Genomic DNA, 21,819 nt, shown 5'->3' with positions numbered 1-21,819 from the left:
CGGTGGCTCAAGCCTGTAATCCCAGCACTTTGGGAGGCCGAGACGGGCGGATCATGAGGTCAGGAGATCGAGACCATCCTGGCTAACACGGTGAAACCCCGTCTCTACTAAAAAATACAAAAAACTAGCCGGGCGAAGTGGCGGGTGCCTGTAGTCCCAGCTACTCGGGAGGCTGAGGCAGGAGAATGGCGTGAACCCGAGAGGAGGAGCTTGCAGTGAGCTGAGATCCGGCCACTGCACTCCAGCCTGGGGGACAGAGCAAGACTCCGTCTCAAAAAAAAAAAAAAAAAAAAAAGTATAGAATCTGGCCAGGCGCGGTGGTTCATGACTGCAATTCCAACACTTTGGGAGGCCGAGGTAGGCGGATCACCTGAGTTCAGCAGTTTGAGACCAGCCTGGCCAACCTGGTGAAACCCTATCTCTACTAAAAATACGAAAATTAGCCGGGCATGGTGGTGTGCACCTGTGTCCCAGCTACTTGGGAGGCTGAGGGAGGAGAATCGCTTGAACCCAGGAGGCAGAGGTTGCAGTGAGCCGACATCACGCCACTGCACTCCAGTCTGGGGCAACAGGAGCGAAATTCCATATCAAATAATAAAAAAAAAAAGTGCAGAATCTGGAAACTGGACACGGACATCAGTCTATAGCAGGACTCAGCAAACTTTTTGTGTAAAAGGCTAAATAAGAAGTATTTTAGGCTGTTTCAATAATTCCAGTATGCTACTACGTAAAAGCAGCCACAAAGCATAAATGAATGAGCTTGGCTGCCTTCCGATAAAATTTTATTTATAGATACTTAAATCTGAATTTCATAATTAATACATGTCATGACATATTATTATTATTATTATTATTTTGAGACGGAGTCATTCTGTCGCCCAGGCTGGAGTGCAGTGGCGCCATCTCGGCTCACTGCAAGCTCCGCCTCCCGGGTTCACACCATTCTCCTGCCTCAGCCTCCCGAGTAGCTGGGACTACAGGCGCCCGCCACCACGCCCGGCTAATTTTTTGGTTTTTTAGTAGAGACGGGGTTTCACTGTGTTAGTCAGGACGGCCTTGATGTCCTGATCTTGTGATCCGCCCGCCTCGGCCTCCCAAAGTGTTGGGATTACAGGCATGAGCCACGTCGCCCGGCCGACATATTATTCTACCTTAAAAACAAAAACCAGGCCGGGCGCGGTGGCTCAAGCCTATAATCCCAGCACTTTGGGAGGCCGAGGCGGGCGGATCACAAGATCAGGAGATAGAGACCTTCCTGACTAACACAGTGAAACCCCGTCTCTACTAAAAATACAAAAAACTAGCCGGGCGAGGTGGCGGGCGCCTGTAGTTCCAGCTACTCGGGAGGCTGAGGCAGGAGAATGGTGTGAACCCGGGAGGCGGAGCTTCCAATGAGCCGAGATGGCGCCACTGCACTCCAGCCTGGGCGAGAGAGCGAGATTCCGTCTCAAAAACAAAAAACAAAAAACAAAAAAATCCCAACCATTTAAAAATGGGAACACCATTCCTGTCTCACAGACTTTACAAAAGAAGATGGGCTGTAGTTTGCCAACCCTTGATGTATAGCAAAACTTCTGGTAGTTCATAACTTTTTATTTTTATTTTTGGACACAGAATCTCATTCTGTTGCCCAGGCTGGAGTGCAGTGGCATGATCTCGGCTCACGGCAACCTCTGCCTCTCGGGTTCAAGCGATCATCTCACCTCAGCCTCCGGAGAAGCTGGGATTACAGGCGTGCACCACCATGCCCAGCTGATTTTTGTATTTTTAGTAGAGACAGGGTTTCACCATCTTAGCTAGTGGTCTCGAACTCCTGACCTAAAGTGCTGGGATTACAGGCGTGAGCCACTGTGCCCGGCCTCTTTTTAAAAAAAAATAAAAATAAAAATGAATATTAGAAACCAGCTCAGGCTCCGTAAGAGTAACAATGCCAAACTTATCAAAACATTTTGACAGGGTTATTAGACTAAGAAATCAGAAAACAAAAATAGCAAATGTTAAATAAATTTTTTTTTGGCGTCCAGGCTGAAGTGCAGTGGCGCAATCGGCTCACTGCAGCCTCCACCTCCTGGGTTTAAGCAATTCTGCCTCAGCTCCCGAGTAGCTGGGATTACAGGCGCCTGCCACCACACCCAGCTAATTTTTATATTTTTAGTAGAGACGAGGTTTCACCATGTTGGCCAGGCTGGTCTTGAACACCTGACCTCAGATGATCCACCCATCTTGGCCTCCCAAAGTGTTGGGATTACAGGTGTGAGCCACTGCACCCGGCCTAATTTTTAAATGTTTTTATTAAGACTTTAAAAAAAAAAAAACTAGTCAAAAAATGATACTGGTTTCCATATTAGGTATTAGATTCTTTCAGAGCTGACCATTGGAGATGATATAGATATTATTCTTACCTTGATTAAATAATCTTTAAAATCCCTCTCAATTCTAAGATTCTCTATTCTTAAAATTACTCTAAGGTTTGGGCCAAACTTTATATTAACTACAAGAAGAGGCTTAATTCAAAGTAAACAACTAATGTAAAAAAGACCAGAGGGCCAGGCATGGTGGCATACACCTGTAATCCCAGCTACTCGGGAGGCTGAGGCAGGAGGATTAACTGAGCCCAGGAGTTTGATGCTATCCTGGAAAACACAGCAACATTCCAGCTCTAAAACATAATTAAATAAATACAATTTTAAAAAACCAGGCCGGGCGTGGTGGCTGATGCCTGTAATCTCAGCACTATGGGAGGCCGAGGCAGGTATCACCTGATGTCAGGAGTTCAAGACCAGTCTGGCTAACATGGTGAAAACCCTGTCTCTACTAAAAATACAAAAATTAGCCAGGTATGGTGGCTAGCTACTCGGGAGGCTGAGGCAGGAGAGTTGCTTCAACCTGGGAAGCAGAGGTTGCAGTGAGCCGAGATCATGACACTGCACTCCAGTCTAGGTAACAGGGCAAGACTCTGTCTCAAAACAAAACAAAACAAAACAAAACAAAACAAAAAAAACCCCCAGACTAGCTGTGTACAGTGGCTCATGTCTGTAATCCCAGCACTTTGGGAGGCTGAAGCAGGAGGATCATTTGAGGTCGGGATTTCGAGATCAGCCTGGCCAACATGGTGAAACCATGTCTCTACTAAAAATACAAAAATTAGCCAGGTGTGGTGGCACATACCTGTACTCCCAGCTACTCGGGAGGCTGAGGCAGGAGAATCGCTTGAACCCGGGAAGCAGAGGTTGCAGTGAGCTGAGATCGTGCCACTGCACTCCAGCCTGGGCAAGAGCGCAAGACTCTTGTCTCAAAAAAACAAAACAAAACAAAAAACCCAGACCAACTGTTTTGAAGCAGTGAAATAATCTTGGAAAATGTAATTCCAATTCAGGAATAGTTGTCACAGTATCCCTATGAGAATTAAGATTAAAGAATTATCAATGTCATAACTGATTAATTTCTAAATTACAAGTAACTTAAATTATTACATCTTTATTACAACTCTACCTTTGCATGCTTCAGTTCTAACTCTGCCAGTTCCACTAAATTTTTTCTGAATGCAGCAACTCTTCTTGTCTTAAAATCTATAAGTTCTGTGAACAAGAAATTAGGATTATTTAATTTACATAATAGTCATAAAGCATACCTTGTGATTGAAAGTTAACATAACAGTACCTTGTTTTGCAGACTCAGAGATTTTTTCAAATTTCTGACAACATAATTGTTGGGAAGTTTCGGCCTGTAGAACATCTTTATTTTTTGCTCTTGCTTTATCCAGTGCTTTATTAGCATTTTCATAATCCACTAGTGACCTAGACCTTCGATACAGGAGATCCTATAAAACAGAATGCTTCACAATAGTATATATATTGCATGTTTCCAGTAGTCACACCCAGCCACCACTGTCACCACCACCACAACCATCAGAGCTACCACACAGTGAATATACTACATGCTAGTTACTCCAGTTTTTTTTTTTTTTTTTTTTTTGAGGCGGGGTCTCACTCTGTCGCCCAGGCTGGAGTGCAGTGGCCGGATCTCCGCTCACTGCAAGCTCCGCCTCCCGGGTTCCCGCCATTCTCCTGCCTCAGCCTCCCGAGTAGCTGGGACTACAGGCGCCGCCACCACGCCCGGCTAGTTTTTTTTTTGTATTTTTAGTACAGACGGGGTTTCACTGTGTTAGCCAGGATGGTCTCGATCTCCTGACCTCGTGATCTGCCCGTCTCGGCCTCCCAAAGTGCTAGGATTACAGGCTTGAGCCACCGCGCCCGGCCTCCAGTTTTTTTTTTTGAGGCGGAGTTTTGCTCTTGTGGCCCAGGCTGGAGTGCAATGGCATGATCTTGGCTCACTGCAACCTCTGAAGTTATTCTAAATTTTTTTTTTTTTTTTTTTTTTTTTTTGAGACGGAGTCTTGCTCTGTCACCAGGCTGGAGTGCAGTGGCGCAATCTCAGCTCACTGCAACCTCCACCTCGCGGATTCAAGCAATTCTCCTGCCTCAGTTTCCCGAGTAGCTGGGACTACAGGCGCGCACCACCACGCCTGGCTAATTTTTGTATTTTTAGTAAAGACGGGGTTTCACCATGTTGGCCAGGATGGTCTCCATCTCTTGACCTTGTGATCCACCTGCCTCCGCCTCCCAAAGTTATTCTAATTTTTAAATATTTTTGTAGAGATACGGCCTCACTATGTTGTCCAGGCAGGTCTCAAACTCCCGGCCTCAAAGCGATCCTCCTATTTCAGCCTGCTAAAGTGTATTACAGGCGTGAGTCATTGCACTCAGCCCGCTTTTTAAGTAACAGCTTGAATTACATAGTCCATGTACCACATAACTCACAATTTAAAATATGAAATTCGATGGTTTTTAGCAAGCTCACAGAATTGAGGATCACCATAATCGATTTTAGAACACTTTCATCACCCAAAATGAAACCCCATGCCCATCAACAGCCACGTGCCATTTTCCCATGTGTGCCCATATCCCTAGACAACCGCTTATTTGTTGCCTCTACAGATTTGCCTATTCTGGACATGTCTTTTTTTTTTTTTTTTTTTGAGATGGAATCTCACTCTGTTGCCTAGGCTGGAGTGTGGTGGTGTGAACTTGGCTCACTACAACCTCCGCCTCCCGGGTTCAAGCGATTCTCCTGCCACAGCTTTCTGAGTAGCTGGGAATACAGGCGTGTGCCACAACGCCTGGCTAATTTTTGAATTTTTAGTAGAAATGGGGAATTCACCTATTCTGGACATTTCATAAAAATGGAATCATGTGAGTTTTTTGTGCCTGGTTTCTACCACTTAGCATGTTTCAAGTTCATCTATGTTGTAGCACAAATCAGTGTTTCACTCCTTTCTTTTTTTTTTTTTTGAGACAGAGTCTCGCTCTGCCGCCCAGGCTGGAGTGCAGTGGTGTGATCTTGGCTCACTGCAAGCTCCGCCTCCCGGGTTCACGCCATTCTCCTGCCTCAGCCTCCCGAGTAGCTGGGACTACAGGCGCCCGCCACCTTGCCCGGCTAGTTTTTTTGTATTTTTTAGTAGAGACGGGGTTTCACTGTGTCAGCCAGGATAGTCTCGATCTCCTGACCTCATGATCCGCCCATCTCGGCCTCCCAAAGTGCTGAGATTACAGGCTTGAGCCACCGCGCCCAGCTGTTTCACTCCTTTCTACTGCTGAATAGTACTTCACGTATGGCTATATCACATTAATTCATTCATCAGTTGATAGGCATTTGGTTTATTACCACTATTTGGACATAATTAATAATGCTGCTGTGAACATTTACATACAAGTGTTTATATGGACATGGCTTCATTTCTCACTATTAAGGAATGAAATTGCTGAGTCATATGGTAACTCTACATCAAACCTTTGAGAAACTGCCATATGGTTTTCCATAGTGGCTGCACATTTTACATTCCTACTAACACCATATGACAGTTCCAATTTCCTCAGTCACATCCTTGCCAACATTTATTACCTGTTTTTTGGTTTTGGAGAAGGAGTTTCGCTGTTGTTGCCCAGGCCGGAGTGCAATGGCGCAATCTCAGCTCACCGCAACCTCTGCCTCCTGGGTTCAAGCGATTCTCCTGCCTCAGCCTCCAGAGTACCTGAGATTACAGGCATGCGCCACTATGCCTGGCTAATTTTGTATCTTTAGTAGAGATGGGGTTTCTCTGTGGTCAGGCTGGTCTCAAACTCCCGACCTCAGGTAATCTGCCTGCCTCTGCCTCCCAAAGTGCTGGGATTACAGGTGTGAGCCACCGTGCCTGGCCTTATCTGTTTTGTTTTTTTTTTCTTTTTTAAATGAAGGCCACTTTGTGGGTATAAAGTGATATCTCGTATTTTTCCTGACACGGAGTCGTGCTCTGTCATCCAGGCTGGAGTGCAGTGGCACGATCTTGGCTCACAGCAACCTCTGCTTCCCAGGTTCAAGCAATTCTCCACCTCAGCCTCCTGAGTAGCCGGGATTACAGGTGCCTGTCACCATGCCTGGCTAATTTTTACATTTTTAGTAGAGATGGGGTTTCACCATGTTGGCCAGGCTGGTCTCAAACTCCTGACTTCAAGTGATCCACCTGCCTTGGTCTCCCAAAGTGTTGGGATTACAAGTGTGAGCCACCACGCCAGGCCTATCTCATACTAACGATTTGCATTTCCCTGACAGCTTGTGAGCATCTTTTGATGGTTTAATGGCCATTTGTGTATCTTCTTCGGAGAAAACTTTAAGTCCTTTGCCCATTTTTAAATTGGGTTATTTCTCTTTTTATTTCTTTATTTTTGACAAAGTCTTGCTCTGTCACCCAGGCTAGACTGCAGTGACACGATCTCGGCTCACTGCAACCTCCGCTTCCCGGTTCAAGCAATTCTCTGCCTCAGCCTCCCGAGTAGCTGGGATTACAGGCGCCCGCCACCATGTCTGGCTAATTTTTTTGTATTTTTAGTAGAGATGGGGTTTCACCATGTTGGCCAGGCTGGTCTTGAACTCTCAACTCCGCGATCCACCCGCCTCAGCCTTCAAAAGTGCTGGGATTATGGGCATGAGCCACCGCACCTGGCCTTCTCCCTCTTTTTTTTTTTTTTTTTGAGATGGAGTCTTGCTCTGTCACCAGGCTGGAGTGCAGTGGCATGATCTTGGCTCACTGCAAGTTCCGCCTCCCGGGTTCAGGCCATTCTCCTGCCTCGGCCTCCCGTGTAGCTGGGACTACAGGCACCCACCACAATGCCCAGCTATTTTTTTTTGTATTTTAGTAGAGACGGAGTTTCACTGTGTTAGCCAGAATAGTCTCGATCTCCTGACCTCATGATCCACCCGCCTCGGCCTCCCAAAGTGCTGGGATTACAGACGTGAGCCACTGCACCCGGCCTCGGCCTTCTCTTTTTATTAAGAGTTCTTCATATATTCTGAGAATATAAATTGTGTTACATCCAGACAATGGAATATTATTTAGCACTAAGAAGAAATGAGCTATCAAGCCATGACAAGACATAGAAGAGGCCGGGCATGGTGGCTCACGCCTGTAATCCCAGCACTTTGGGAGGCCGAGGCGGGCGGATCACGAGGTCAGGAGACTGAGACCATCTTGGCTAACATGGTGAAACACGTCTCTACTAAAAATACAAAAAAATTAGCCGGGCATTGTGACGGGCGCCTGTAGTCCCAGCTACTCGGAGGCTGAGGCAGGAGAATGGCGTTAACCTAGGAGGTGGAGCTTGCAGTGAGCCAAGATCCCGCCATGGCACTCCAGCCTGGGCGACTGTCTCAAAAAAACAAAACAAAACAAAACAAACAAAACAAAAAACAAAAAGACATAGAAGAAACTTAAATGCATAAACTAAATGCAAGAAACCAATCTGAAAACAGTATACACTATATGATTCCAACTATATAACATTCTAGAAAAAGTAAAACTATGGAGACAGTGAAAAGATCAGTGGCTGCCAGGGACTGAGGGAAAGGAGGATGAATGCAGAGAGCATAGAGGATTTTTAGGACAACAAAAATACTACGTATCATATTATGACGGTGGACACATAACGGTGGACACATATCATGCATCCATAACACATTTCTTTTTTTTTTTTTTTTTTTTTTTGACATGGAGTCTCACTGTGTCTCCCAGGCTGGCGTGCAGTGGATCTCAGCTCACTGCAAACTCCGCCTCCCGGGTAGCTGCGACTACAGGCGCCCGCCACCTCGCCCGGCTAGTTTTTTGTATTTTTTTTAGTAGAGATGGGGTTTCACTGGGTTAGCCAGGATGGTCTCGATCTCCTGACCTTGTGATCCGCCCGTCTCGGCCTCCCAAAGTGCTGGGAATACAGGCGTGAGCCACCGCACCCGGCCCTTTCCTTCTTTTCAATAGAGATAGGATCATGCTATGTTGCCAGGCTGGTCTTGAATTCCTGGCCTCCAGCAATCCTCCCGCCTTGGCCTCCCAAAGTGTTGGGATAACAGGGGTGAGCCACCATGCCCAGCCCTGATTTCATTTCTCTTGGGTGAATACCTAGAAGGGAACTGACTGGATCACTGCATAGTATATTTTGCCTTTTAAGAAACTATGGAAATTTCCCAAGGAGGTGCACCACATTCCTATTAACAGTATATGATGGTTTAAGTTGCTATGTATCTTTGCCAGAATTTTTCTCCTTTTATCCATTCTAATTAAGGTGTATAGTGATACCTTGTTGTAGTTTTAATTCTGACAACTACATTTTAATCATTTCTTAAAGTTACTAAGAAATTGTTATCTATTAACGACCACATTTGGCTGTGAACAGGGGCTCACACCTATAATACTGACACCTTGGGAGGCTGAGGCGGGAGGATAACTTGAGCCCAGGAGTTTGCAACATAGTGAGACACTTGTCTCTGCAAAAAATTAAAACAAAAAACAACCACATTTGATAATTTAAAGTCTTCAAAAGTGAATATTTTAGCACTGCCCATCCAATGTAAATAGTTTGTAAGATATAATTTGATATGAACAGTGTATTTATAAGTACCTAAGAATTCAAAGTTAAAAGGTTATAATTTAATAAAAATGATCAGCATCAGTGATCAGGTGGGAATTTTGTGTACAATATCTCAATTCACAAATTAACACTGAATTTGGGTTATCTGATCCACTAAGTTTTCAGTGCTTTTCAGTTATTCGTGTTAACTTTTTCTTTTTTGAGATGGAGTCTCGCTCTGTTGCCCAGGTTGAAGTGCCGTGGCGCAATCTCCGCTCACTGCAAGCTCTGCCTCCCGGGTTCATGCCATTTTCCTGCCTCAGCCTCCCGAGTAGTTGGGACTACAGGCGCCCACCACCACACCCGGCTCATTTTTTGTATTTTTTAGTAGAAATGGGGTTTCACTGTGTTAGCCAGGATAGTCTCGATCTCCTGACCTCGTGATCCGCCCACCTCAGCCTCCCAAAGTGCTGGGATTACAGGTGTGAGTCACCGTGCCCGGCCTTGTGTTAACTTTTTTTTAAAGACAAGGTCTTATCTTACTCTGTTGTTCAGGCAAGAGTATACAGTGACAATCACGGCTCACTGCAGTTTTGAACTCCTGGGCTCAAGCAATCCTCCTGTGTCAACCTCCCCTGGGACTATAGGAACATACCACCACGGCCTAGCTAATTTTTAAAACTTTTTGTAGACACAGAATGTCATTTTGTTGCCTAGGCTGGTCTTGAACTCTTGGCCTCATGTGATTTTCCCACACTGGCCTCCCAAAGTGTTGGGCTCACAGGCATAAGTCACAGTGCCCAGTCAAAAAAATTTTTTGAGGCCAGGCGGGATGGTTCATGCCTGTAATCCCAGCATGTTGGGAGGCTGAGGCTGGTGGATCACTTGAGGTAAGGAGTTCGAGACCATCTTGGCCAACATGGTGAAACCCCGTATCTACTAAAAATACAAAAATTATCCAGGTATGGTGGCAAGTGCCTGTAGTCCCAGTTACTCAGGAGGCAGAGGCAGGAGAATGGCTTGGACCTAGGAGGCAGAGGTTGCCATAACCCAGTATCACGCCACTGCACTCCAGCCTGGGCAACAGGGCGAGACTCTGTCTAAAAAAAAAAAAATTAATTAATAATAATAATAATAATTTTTGGTTAGTGTTTTAGTCTTGCAGTTTTTTTTTTTTTTAATTAATTTTTTTTGAGACAGAGTCTCACTGTGTTGCCCAGGCTGGAATGGAATGGCGCGGTCTCGGCTCCCCCTCCTGGCTTCAAACGATTCTCCTGCCTCAGCCTCTGGAGTAGCTGTGATTACAGGCACCTGCCACCATGCCTGGCTAATTTTTGTGTTTTTAGTAGAGATGGGGTTTCACCATGTTGGCCAGGCTGGTCTCAAACCGCTGACCTCGTGATCCATCCGCCTCAGCCTCCCAAAGTGCTGGGATTACAGGCGAGAGCCACTGTGCCCTGCCGCCCACGGCTTTTAAAGGGAAACATGAGTTGCCTTATAAAAAAACATGTTTTTGTTTTATGGTGCTCTGACTCTCAATGGAGGACTTGCATAGACCAAATTAGAAATCCTTTTGCAGCTGGGTGTGGTAGCTCATGCCTGTAATCCCAGCACTTTGGGAGGCCAGGTGAGGGGATCATGGGGTCAGGAATTTAAGACCAGCCTGGCCAGTATGGTGAAACTCCATCTCTACTAAAAATACAAAAATTAGCCGGGCGTGGTAGTGGGCGCCTGTAGTCCCAACTACTTGGGAGGCTGAGGCAGGAGAATCACTTGAACCCAGGAGGCGGAGGTTGCAGTGAGCTGCAGTCACGCCACTGCGCTCCAGCTTGGGTGACAGAGCTAGAGTCCACCTCAAAAGAAAAAAGAAATCCTTTTGCAGTATGTGGCTCATGCCCATAATTCCAGCACTTTGGGAGGCCAAGGCACGCAGATCACTTGAGGTCAGGAGTTCGAGACCAGCCTGGCCAACATAGGGAAATGCCGCCTCTACTAAAAATACAAAAACTAGCTGGGCGTGGTGGCACACGCCTGTAATCCCAGCTACTCAGGAGGCTGAGGCAGGAAAACCGCTTGAACCCAGAAAGCAGAGGTTATAATTGGGTGACAGAGTGAGACTCCATCTCAAAAAAAAAAAAAAAAAGAAAGAAATCCTTTAGCAATACAACTGCTATTTGACCATTTTACTTTTGTTTTCCAAGACATTTTACCTGAAGAAATATACCAAATTCATTTTTTTTTTAAGACAGAGTTGGGGTTTCACCATGTTGGTCAGGCTGGTCTTGAACTCCTGACCCCAGGTGATCCACCCGCCTCAGCCTCCCAAAGTGCTCGGATTACAGGTGTGAGCCACTGTGCCCGGCCAGGTCTTGCTTTTTTTCTTTTTCTTTGTTTTTATTATTTATTATTATTTTTTGAGACAGAGTTTCACTCTTGTTGCCCAGGCTGCAGTGCAATGGCGCAATCTCTGCTCACTGCAACCTCCACTTCCTGCATTCAAGCAATTCTTCCTCAGCCTCCCGAGTAGCTGGGACTACAGGTGCCCACCACCATGCCCGGGTAATTTTTGCACTTTTAGTAGAGATGGGGTTTCACCATGTTGGTTAGGGTGGTCTCAAACTCCTGACCTCAGGTGATCCATCCGCCTCACCCTCCGAAAGTGCTGAGATTAGAGGCATGAGCCACCACCCCTGGCCTCTTTTTTTTTTTTTGAGATGGAGTTTTGCTCTTGTCACCCAGTCTGGAGTTCAATGGCACACGATCTCGGCTCACTGTAATCTCTGCCTCCCAGGTTCAAGTGATTCTCCCACCTCAGCCTCCCAAGTAGCTGGGATTATAGGCACCCACCACCATGCCCAGTTAATTTTTGTATTTTTAGTAGAGACAGGGTTTCATCATGTTAGCCAGGCTGGTCTTGAACTCCTGACCTCAGGTGATCCTCTGGCCTTGGCCTCCCCAAGTGTTGGGATTATAGGCGTGAGCCACCACACCTGACCACAAATTCATTTTTTTAAAGTTCTAGATTATATCAGAAATATAATAAAGAGGAGACTTTTATGTGGGGTTTCCCACGTGAAATATGTATAATTATATACATATATACAATTTCTAAAAGAAGAAATAAAATTCATATTTGAAAATATAATTTAAAATCACATAAAGGAGATAAATCATCATTAACAATCTGAAGTCTAACAAACTCTCAAGAAATGGCTGTCTGTAAAATGGCTCATTTAAAAAAAGATTAAAATTACCTTAGCAGCTTGAGATTCTCTTAAGTAATATTTTAAAAGATCAGAAAGTTTGAGGTCTTCATCAGCAGACACTCGTGCTTCTATTTTCTGGAAAGGAAAAAATTGAATATTTAATCAACAACTACATTCTGCTCTCAGTGGTTTCCTTCTTAATTACAACTATTATTATAGTTTAAAAAAACTGAAGTTTTAACTATAGTATCCATTCCTATTTATCTAGCTTTCCTTCCCTTTTTGTTTCTACTAGCCTGCTACTTTTCTTGGCAACTCTCACATAAAATGAACAGAAAAAAGATCAGATCAAATGAGACTCGTGAGTTTATGGAAGGACAACTTTTTTTTTTTTTTTTTTTTTGAGACGGAGTCTAACTCTGTCACCCAGGCTGGAATGCAGTGGTGCAATCTCGGCTCACTGCAACCTCTGCTTCCCAGGTTCAAGCAATTCTCCTGCCTCAGCCTCCCGAGTAGCTGGAAATACAGGCATGCACCACCATGCCCAGCTAATTTTTCTATTTTTAGTAGAGACAGGGTTTCACCATGTTGGCCAGGCTGGTCTCAAACTCCTGACCTCAAGTGATCCTCCTGCCTCAGCCTTCCAAAAGTGCTGGGATTACAGGTGTGAACCACCATGCCCAGTCAGACTCTAAAATGAGTTTCAATATCATCTTTTACCTTCATTAATATTTTCTCAGGCCAGGCACGGTGGCTCATGCCTGTAATCCTGGCACTTTTGGGAGGCCAAGGTGGGCGGATCACGAGGTCAGGAGCTCGAGACCAGCCTGACCAACATGGAGAAACCCCGTCTCTACTAAAAATACAAAAATTAGCCGGGCATGGTGGTGTGTGCCTGTAATCCCAGCTACTCAGAAGGCTGAGGTTGAAGTGAGCCAAGATTGAGCCACTGCACTCCAGCCTGGGCGACGAAGCAAGACTCTGTCTCAAAAGAAAAAAAAAACTTTCTAAATCCCAGCACTTTGGGAGGCCGAGACGGGCGGATCACGAGGTCAGGAGATCGAGACCATCCCGGCTAACACGGTGAAACCCCGTCTCTACTAAAAAATACAAAAATCTAGCCGGGCGAGGTGGCGGGCGCCTGTAGTCCCAGCTGCTCGGGAGGCTGAGGCAGGAGAATGGCGTAAACCCGGGAGGCGGAGCTTGCAATGAGCTGAGATCCGGCCACTGCAGTCCAGCCTGGGCAACAGAGCAAGACTCCGTCTCAAAAAAAAAAAAAAAAAAAAAAAACTTTCTAGGTCTTTCTTTCTTTTTCAGACGGAGTCTCGCTCTTGCCAGGCTGGAGTATAGTGGCATGATCTCAGCTCCCTACAACCTCCGCCTCCTGGGTTCAAGAGATTCTCCTGCCTCAGCCTCCCTAGTAGCTGGGATTATAGGTGTATGTCACCACACTCGGCTAATTTTTTTGTATTTTTTTTAGTAGAGATGGGGTTTTGTCTTGTTGGCCAGGCTGGTCTCGAACTCCTGACCTCAGGTGATCTGCCCACCTCAGCCTCCCAAAGTACTGGGATTACAGGTGTGAGCCACTGTGCCCAGCTGCTATTCATTTCTATTGTAATTGATATGCACACACAATTTTAAAGGAATGAAGGCTTGCAATGGTAGACTAGTTAATTCAATCTAATCCTCCTGCTGAGGACAACCAGAAATACAGTCAAAGCATTAGTAAAATGTGCCTGAAGACACTGTAGAGTAATAAACAGAAGTGGTATGTACAAGGTGAGATTGAAGGGGAAGTAGTCAGGTCAGACTAAAAAGATAGCTCTTCAGTATGACTGGACAGAGGATTAAAAAAAATACATTGACCAAATGTAATATATGGGACCCTGTTTGTATCCTGATCAAACAAACTATACTATAATAAAAAGCCATTTATAAGACAATTGGGAAAATGTATATACTGGATATTTGATGACATTAAGGGGGAATCATTAGTAACAGTATTGACTATATTAAAAATAATTCTTATACTAAAAAAAGAGACAAGTGTGCATGAAGGACTCAAAACAGAATGAAGATGGACTTTTTGGAATGTAAAAACTTTAAGCAATGTAGAAAACGTTAACATTCGCCAGGTGCAGTGGCTCACATCTGTAATCCCAGCACTATGGGAGGAAAAGGCAGGTGGATCATTTGAGGTCAGGAGTTCGAGACCAGTCTGGCCAACATGGTGAAACCCCCCCATCTCTACAAAAACAAAGATTAGCTAGGAATGGCAGCACACGCCTATAATCCCAGGTACCTGGGAGGCTGAGGCATGAGAATCACTTGAGCCCAGGAGGCGAAAGTTGCAGTGAGCCAAGATCGTGCCACTGCACTCCAGCTTGGGCGACAGAGCAAGACTCTGTCTCAAAACAAACAAACAAACAAACAAAAAAAACAAAAGGGAAAATGTTAATATTCAGAAACCTGGCTGATGCATTACAGGAATTCTTGTACTATTTTCTGCAACTTTTCCATAAGTCTGAAATTATCGTCAAAGTAAAAAGTTAAAGTAAGGCTGGCACCTTAATAAGGCTCATGCCTAGCATTTTGGAAGGCTGAGGCGGGTGGAACATTTGAGGTCAGGAGTTCGAGGCCAGCCTGGCCAACATGGTGATACCCATCTCTACTAAAAGTACAAAAATTAGTCGGGTGTAGTGATATGTGCCTGTAATCTCAGTTTGGGAGGCTGAGGCAGGAGAATCACTTGAACCCAGGAGGCAGAGGTTGCAGTGAGTCGAGATTACGCCACTGCATTCCAGCCTAGATGACAGAGTGAGACTCTGTCTCAAAAAAGAAAAAGAAAAAAAAAAAGTTAAGGGGCCAGGTGCGGTGGCTCACGCCTGTAATCCCAGCACTTTGGGAGGCCAAGGTGGGCGGATCACGAGGTCAAGAGATCAAGACCGCCCTGGCCAACAGGGTGAAACCCCATCTCTATTAAAAATACAAAAATTAGCTGGGCGCGGAGGCGTGCACCTGTAGTCCTAGCTACTCGGGAGGCTGAGGCAGGCGAATTGCTTGAACCTGGGAGGCGGAGGTTGCAGTGAGCCGAGATTGCGTCACTGCACTCTAGCCTGGCGACAGAGTGAGACTTCATCTCAAAAAAAAAAAAAAGTTAAACTAAAACAACTACACACCTACCAGAATGGCAAGAATTATAAAGGTAGAAAACACTCAGTTTTAACAAGCTTGTAGAATAACCTAAATGCTCATACTTATTCTTGTGGGCATGCAAATTGGTACAATCATTATGGGAAAGTTTTGCAGTTTCTGCAAAAGCTTTTCACATGGTTATCCTATGATCCATCAATTCCCCTCCTAGTTATATATATCCAACAGAATTGTATACTTGTGTTCAGAAGATATACAAGAATAATCTTAGCAGTATTGTTATAAAGAAACCCAAACTAGAAACTATCCAAATGCCTATCAACAGTAGAACAGATAAACAAATTAATAAAATACTATACAGCAAGAAGAATAAAGGAACCAGGCTAGGTAGCTCATGCCTATAATCCCAATGCTTTGAAGGGTGAGGCAGGAATATCAATAGAGGCCAAGAGTTCAAGACCAGCCTGGGCAATGTAGTGAGATTCCCTCTCTACAAAAATTAGCCAGGCATGGTAACACACATCTGTAGTCCTAACTACTTGGGAGGCTGAGGCAGGAGGATGCTTGACCTCAAGAGTTTGAGGCTGCAGTGAGTTATGATCATGCAAGTGCACTCGCACCTGGGCAACAAAGTGAGACCCCGTCTCTAAAACAAAAAGAATAAAGGAACTACATCTATGTGCAACAACATGTTTTAATCCTATGAATGAATATAATGTTGAGTACATTAAACAGACATGAAAGAATATAAGCCAGGCACAGTGGCTCATACCTGTAATTCCAGCACTCTGGGAGGCTGAGGCAGGATGACTGCCTGAGGCCAGGAGTTTGAGACCAGCCTGGGCAACATAGCAAGACCCTGTCTCTACCAAAGGAAAAAAAAAAGAAAAAAAGAAAAAGAATACATGTTGCACAAGCATTTATATTATGTATAAAACTAAAAAACGGGCCAGGTCGGGCGCAGTGGCTCATGCCTGTTAATTCTAGCACTTTCGGAGGCCAGGGTAGGCAGATGGCTTGACATCAGGACTTTGAGACCAGCCTGGCCAACATGGTGAAACCCCTCTCTACTAAAAATACAAAAATTAGCCTGGTGTGGTGGTGCATGCCTGTAATCTCAGCTACTCGGGAGGCAGGAGAATCACTTGAACCTGGGAGGCAGAGGTTGCAATGAGCCGAGATTGTGCCACTGCACTCCAGCCTCCAGCCTGGTTTTGATCTCAAAACAAACAAACAAAAAACAAAACAAAAAACCCGAATCCGTACTGGCAGTGCCTTGAAAGGCAGCTGAGGAGATGAGGAGGCGGCCAGGCATCTGGGTTGCTGGTAATTTTCTATTTATTTTCTTTCTTTCTTTGATACAGGGTCTGTCACCCAGGCTGGAGTACACTGGCACAATCACAGCTCACTATAACCTTGACCTCCTGGGCTCAAGAATCTTCCTGCCTCAGCCTCCCAAGTAGTTAGGACTACAGTTGTGCGCCACCATGACTGGCTAATTTTTGGTAACTTTTGTAGAGAGGGAGTCTCGCTACATTGCCCAAGCTAGTTGAACTCCTGGCCTCTACTGATCCGCCCGCCTCATCCTTCAATGTATGGGATGATGGGCATGAGCCACGTGGCCTGGTTCCTTTATTCTTATTGGTATGTAGTATTTAATTAATTTGTTTGTCTGTTCCAGGAGGTATTCTTTTTTTTTTAGAGATAGGGTCTCACCCTGTCGCCCAGGATGGAATGCAGTTGCACGATCATACACCTCACTGCAGCCTCAAACTCCTGAGCTTAGGCATCCTCCTGCCTCAGCCTCCCAAGTAGGACTACAGGTTTGCACCACCACACCTGGCTAATTTGTAAACATTTTGTAGAGATGGCATCTTGCTATGTTTTCCCAGGCTGATCTCAAATTCCTGGGCTCAAGAGATCCTCCTGCCTCAGCCTCCCAAAGTGCTGGGATTACAAGCATTAAATCACTGCACCCAGAAGAATATGAACTTTTATACAAATACCTAAAGGCCATAACAAAAAATGGAATTTCCTGAAAAACTCCCAATGGAATCCAAATCTGAATCTGTTTCATCATCCTTCTGAAGTATACTCATCTTCCTCGATAGAGTTAAACAGAACCATAGCAAGTTAAATATTACCATATGCAGATATTTAAATAGCCAAAAGGTTAATAGTGATTACTTTTTTTTTTTTTGAGACGGAGTCTTGCTCTGTCGCCAGGCTAGAGTGCAGTGGTGCGATCTTGGCTCACTGCAATGTCGGCCTCCCAGGTTCAAGCGATTCTCATGCCTCAGCCTCCCGAGTACCTGGGACTACAGGCATGCGTCACCACGCCCAGCTAATTTTTGTATTTTTAGTAGAGACAGGGTTTCACCGTGTTGGCCAGGATGGTCTTGATCTCTTGACCTCGTGATCTGCCCACCTCAGCCTCCCAAAGTGTTGGGATTATAGGCATGAGCCACTGTGCCCGGCCAATAATGATTACTCTTTTAAAAAAAATTTTATGAATTGTGGTAAAAACCTTTAACATGAGCTCTCTGGGCACAATATTATGCAATATATCTCTATAATTTAGTACTTACTCTTGTTTTATCGAACAGTTCTGAAACTTTGAGAAAAAACCTGTAAAGGAAAATATTTTCATCATATGCCACATTCAAAGTAATTTTCCATTTCAAATGTATGAGAATATGCTCCCAAACCATATTAATAACACCTTGTCTCATTGCAGTTATATTCAATAGCCCTATTAACTGCAGACTTCATTTAGCTTCACAAAAATCTCCCTGTATTTCTACCAATAAAAGAGATTACTTGAAATCTGTTTACAGATAAGACTATCTGTTCATTTATTTATTTATTTTTTTGAGATGGAGTTTCACGCTTGTTACCCAGACTGGAGTGCAATGGCTCAATCTCAGCTCACCGCAACCTCTGCCTCCTGGCTTCAAGCGATTCTCTGGCCTCAGCCTCCTGAGTAGCTGGAACTACAGGCGCCTGCCACCATGCCCAGCTAATTTTTGTCTTTTTGGTAGAGACAGGGTTTCACCATGTTGGCCAGGATGGTCTTGATCTCTTGATCTCATAATCCGCCCACCTCAGCCTCCCAAAGTTCTGGGATTACAGGTGTGAGCCACCGCGCCCAGGCCTGATTTTTTCTTTCTTTTTTTTTTGAGACAGAGTCTGGCTCTGTTGCACAGGCCAGAGCACAGTGGCGCAATCTCAGCTCACTGCAATCTCTGCCTCCTGGGTTCAAGTGATTCTCCTGCCTCAGCCTCCTGAGTAGCTGAGATTACAGGCAATTGCCCCCATGCCTGGCTAATTTTTGTATTTTTAGTAGAGATGAGTTTTCACCTGGTTAAAAATTAGCCAGGTGTGGTGGTGCACACCTGTAATCCCAGCTATTCAGGAGGCAAAGGCAGAAGGATGGCTTGAGTCCAGGCTCGTCTTGGACTCCTGATCTCAAGTGATCTGCCCGCCTTGGCCTCCCAAACTGCTAAGATTACAGGTGTGAGCCAGAGTGCCAGGCTCCATTTCAAGATGACAGCCTAAGCCATACATTAAAGGTGTTTTTGTTGTTGTTGTTCTTGAGACTGAGTCTCGCTTTCTCGCCCCAGCTGTAGTGCAGTAGTGCCACCTCGGTTCACTGCAACCTGCACCTCCTGGGTTCAAACGATTCTCCTACCTCAGCCTCCTAAGTAGCTGGGATTACAGGCACCCACCACACCTGGTTAATTTTTGTAGTTTTTAGTAGAGATGGGGTTTTGCCATGTTGGCCAGGCTGGTCTCAAACTCTTGGCCTCAAGTGATCTGTCCACCTTGGCCTCCCAAAGTGCTGGGATTACAGGCGTGAGTCACTGTGCCCAGCCAACAAAATTTATCTAGATTCATTTTAGCAAACAGGCTGAGGCAAGCAGCTCACTTGAAGCCAGGAGTTTGAGACTACTCTGGGCAACACAGTGAAACTCTGTCTCTACTAAAAATACAAAAAATTAGTGGGGCACGGTGTCACAATCCTGTAATTGAACTACCCTTTAATACTCTGGTGCTTGGTCAGGTGCAGTGGCTCATGCCTGTAATCTCAGCACTTTGGGAGGCCGAGGTGGGCAGATCACAAGGTCAGGAGATCGAGACCATCCTGGCTAACATGGTGAAATCCTGTCTCTATTAAAAATACAAAACAAAGTTAGCCAGGTGGCGTGGTGGCACACGCCTGTAGTCCCAGCTACTCAGGAGGCTGAGGCAGGAGAATGGTGTGAACCTGGGAGGCGGAGCTTGCAGTAAGCCGAGATTGCGTCACTGCACTCCAGCCTGGGCAATAGAGTGAGACTCCATCTCAACAACAACAAAAAAAGTCTGGTGCTGGGATATTTTTTAGTTGGTATAAGCATTTGACAGATAAACTAGGTAAAAGTGAAAATAAATTCTTAAGTAGAAATTGGTTATTCATTTTTTTCTCTTCTTTTCTTTTTTTTTTGTGATGGGCTATTGTTCTGTCACCCAGTTCCGGCACAAACCTGTGGTCCCAGCTACTCAGGAGGCTGAAGCAAAAGGATCGCTTGAGCACAGGAGTTCAAAGCTGCAGTGCTCTATGACTGCACCTGTGAATAGCTACTGTATGCCAGCCTGGGCCACACAGGAAGACCTGCTCTCAAAAAAAAAGGGCACAGCACAGTTTCAAGTATTCTGTAAAATATATAATTAAAATGACATTATAAATGAATTAGGGCAAATACTACTCAAAGCAAAAACAATTTTATGAACTTTGCTTTCACTCAAGAGAATTTGCTTTGACAGATTTACGTTAGAGAACAGATGGCAAGGTTTACTTTTTTCCTTCTTCCTGATAAGAAGAATTAACTCTTTGGGAAGGTGGCTTTTTTCCTTTTTTTTTTAAGACAGAGTTCCTCTCGTTACCCAGGCTGGAGTACAATGGCGCAATCTCTGCTCACTGCAACCTCTGCCTCCCAGGTTGAAGTGATTTTCCTGTCTCAGCCTCCGGAGTAGCTGGGATTACAGGCATGCGCCACCATGCCTGGCTAATTTTGTGTTTTTAGTAGAGATGGAGTTTCTCCATGTTGGTCAGGCTGGTCTTGAACTCCCGACCTGAAGTGATCTGCCTGCCTTGGCCTCCCAAAGTGCTGGGATTACAGATGTGAGCCACTGTGCCTGGCCGATGGCATGTTAATTAGTGTAAGCTATCATACCGTGCTTTGCCAAAAAGCTTGACTTTTAAATATCTGAGACAGAATATACTAGAGAAAAGGTTAAATATCTGAGACAGAATATACTACAGAAAATAGTTTTCCTGCTTAAAAATGTGTTTAATTTTTAGTTTTTTTGAGACCAAGTCTTGCTTTGTCGCCCAGGCTGGGGAGCAGCAGTGTGATCTCGGTTCACTGCAATCTCTGCCTCCCAGGTTCAAGTGATTCTCACGCCTTGGCCTCCCAAGTAGCAGGGATTACAGGTGTGTGCCACCACGTCTGACTAATTTTTGTGTTTTTAGAGATTGTGCCACTGCTCTCCAGCCTGGGTGACAGAGCAAGACACTGTCTTGCAGGGGAGGGGCGGGGGGCGGAATCAATTTGACCTCCAGTGAAATACATACACACATATACATATATACATATATGTTCTAATTTCCAAATAGCAGTTCTTATTTATAAGCTTTATCAAAACCTAAAAACACTAATATAAATTCTGTTCTTCCACTCTCTTACACACAAATCAGCCCATTTTTCATAAATAAAACACAGTTAGGGGAGGAAGAAAAAAATACATATAGAGAGAGAGAGTAAAGTCGATTTTTATTTCTCAGATTTAAAAAAATAGGACAGAAAGGGAGAAGAAAAAATATCAACCCAAGTTTTTTTTGTTTGTTTGTTTTGAGACGGAGTTTTGCTCTTGTTGCCCAGGCTGGAGTGTAATGGTGCGATCTCAGCTCACCACCACCTCCGCCTCCTGGGTTTAAGCAATTCACCTGCCTCGGCCTCCCAAGTAGCTAGGATTACAGACACCCACCACCACACTTGGCTAATTTTGTATTTTTAGTAGAGACAGGGTTTCTCCATGTTGGTCAGGCTGGTCTCAAACTCCTGACATGAGGTGTTCTGCCCGCCTCGGCCTCCCAAAGTGCTGAGATTACTGGCATGAGCTACCTGCCCAGCCCTCAACCCAAGTTTTTAAAGGAGGTCCTTATTATCAATGTGTTTTGACAAAAATATTCCAAAAGTTTTGCATTGTAAGTATTGTTGGCTGGGAGAAGTGGCTCACACCTGTAATCCCAGCACTTTGGGAGCTGAGTTGGGCGGGCCACTTGAGGTCAAGGGCTTGAGACCAGCCAGGCCAATACGGTGAAACCCCGTCTCTACTAAAAATAGAAAAATTAGCCAGGCATGGTGGCAGGCACCTGTAATCCCAGCTACTTTGGAGGCTGAGGTGGGAGAACTGCTTGAACGTGGCAAGAGGATGTTGCAGAAAGCCATGATCATGCCACCTCACTCCAGCCTGGGCGAGAGAGT

At 45.0% G+C, this 21,819-nt stretch overlaps 1 protein-coding gene across 1 annotated transcript in view; it reads right to left on the bottom strand.

Moving 5' to 3' along the window:
• Nucleotides 1-21,819, bottom strand: part of SNX6 (sorting nexin 6) — a 72,260-nt gene that overhangs the window by 3,172 nt on the left and 47,269 nt on the right. The window contains exons 10-13 of the mRNA XM_050798115.1: nucleotides 17,881-17,920; nucleotides 12,188-12,274; nucleotides 3,661-3,820; nucleotides 3,493-3,578 (exon numbers count right to left, since the gene is read on the bottom strand). Coding sequence (XP_050654072.1) covers nucleotides 3,493-3,578; nucleotides 3,661-3,820; nucleotides 12,188-12,274; nucleotides 17,881-17,920 — 373 coding nt within the window. The remainder of the gene's footprint in view (nucleotides 1-3,492; nucleotides 3,579-3,660; nucleotides 3,821-12,187; nucleotides 12,275-17,880; nucleotides 17,921-21,819) is intronic.

Source organism: Macaca thibetana, chromosome 7 (assembly GCF_024542745.1).
Source record: "Macaca thibetana thibetana isolate TM-01 chromosome 7, ASM2454274v1, whole genome shotgun sequence".
Taxonomy (NCBI): domain Eukaryota; kingdom Metazoa; phylum Chordata; class Mammalia; order Primates; family Cercopithecidae; genus Macaca; species Macaca thibetana.
The sequence above is the reverse complement of the archived record's forward strand: the minus strand, read 5'-3'. Positions and strand labels throughout refer to the sequence as shown.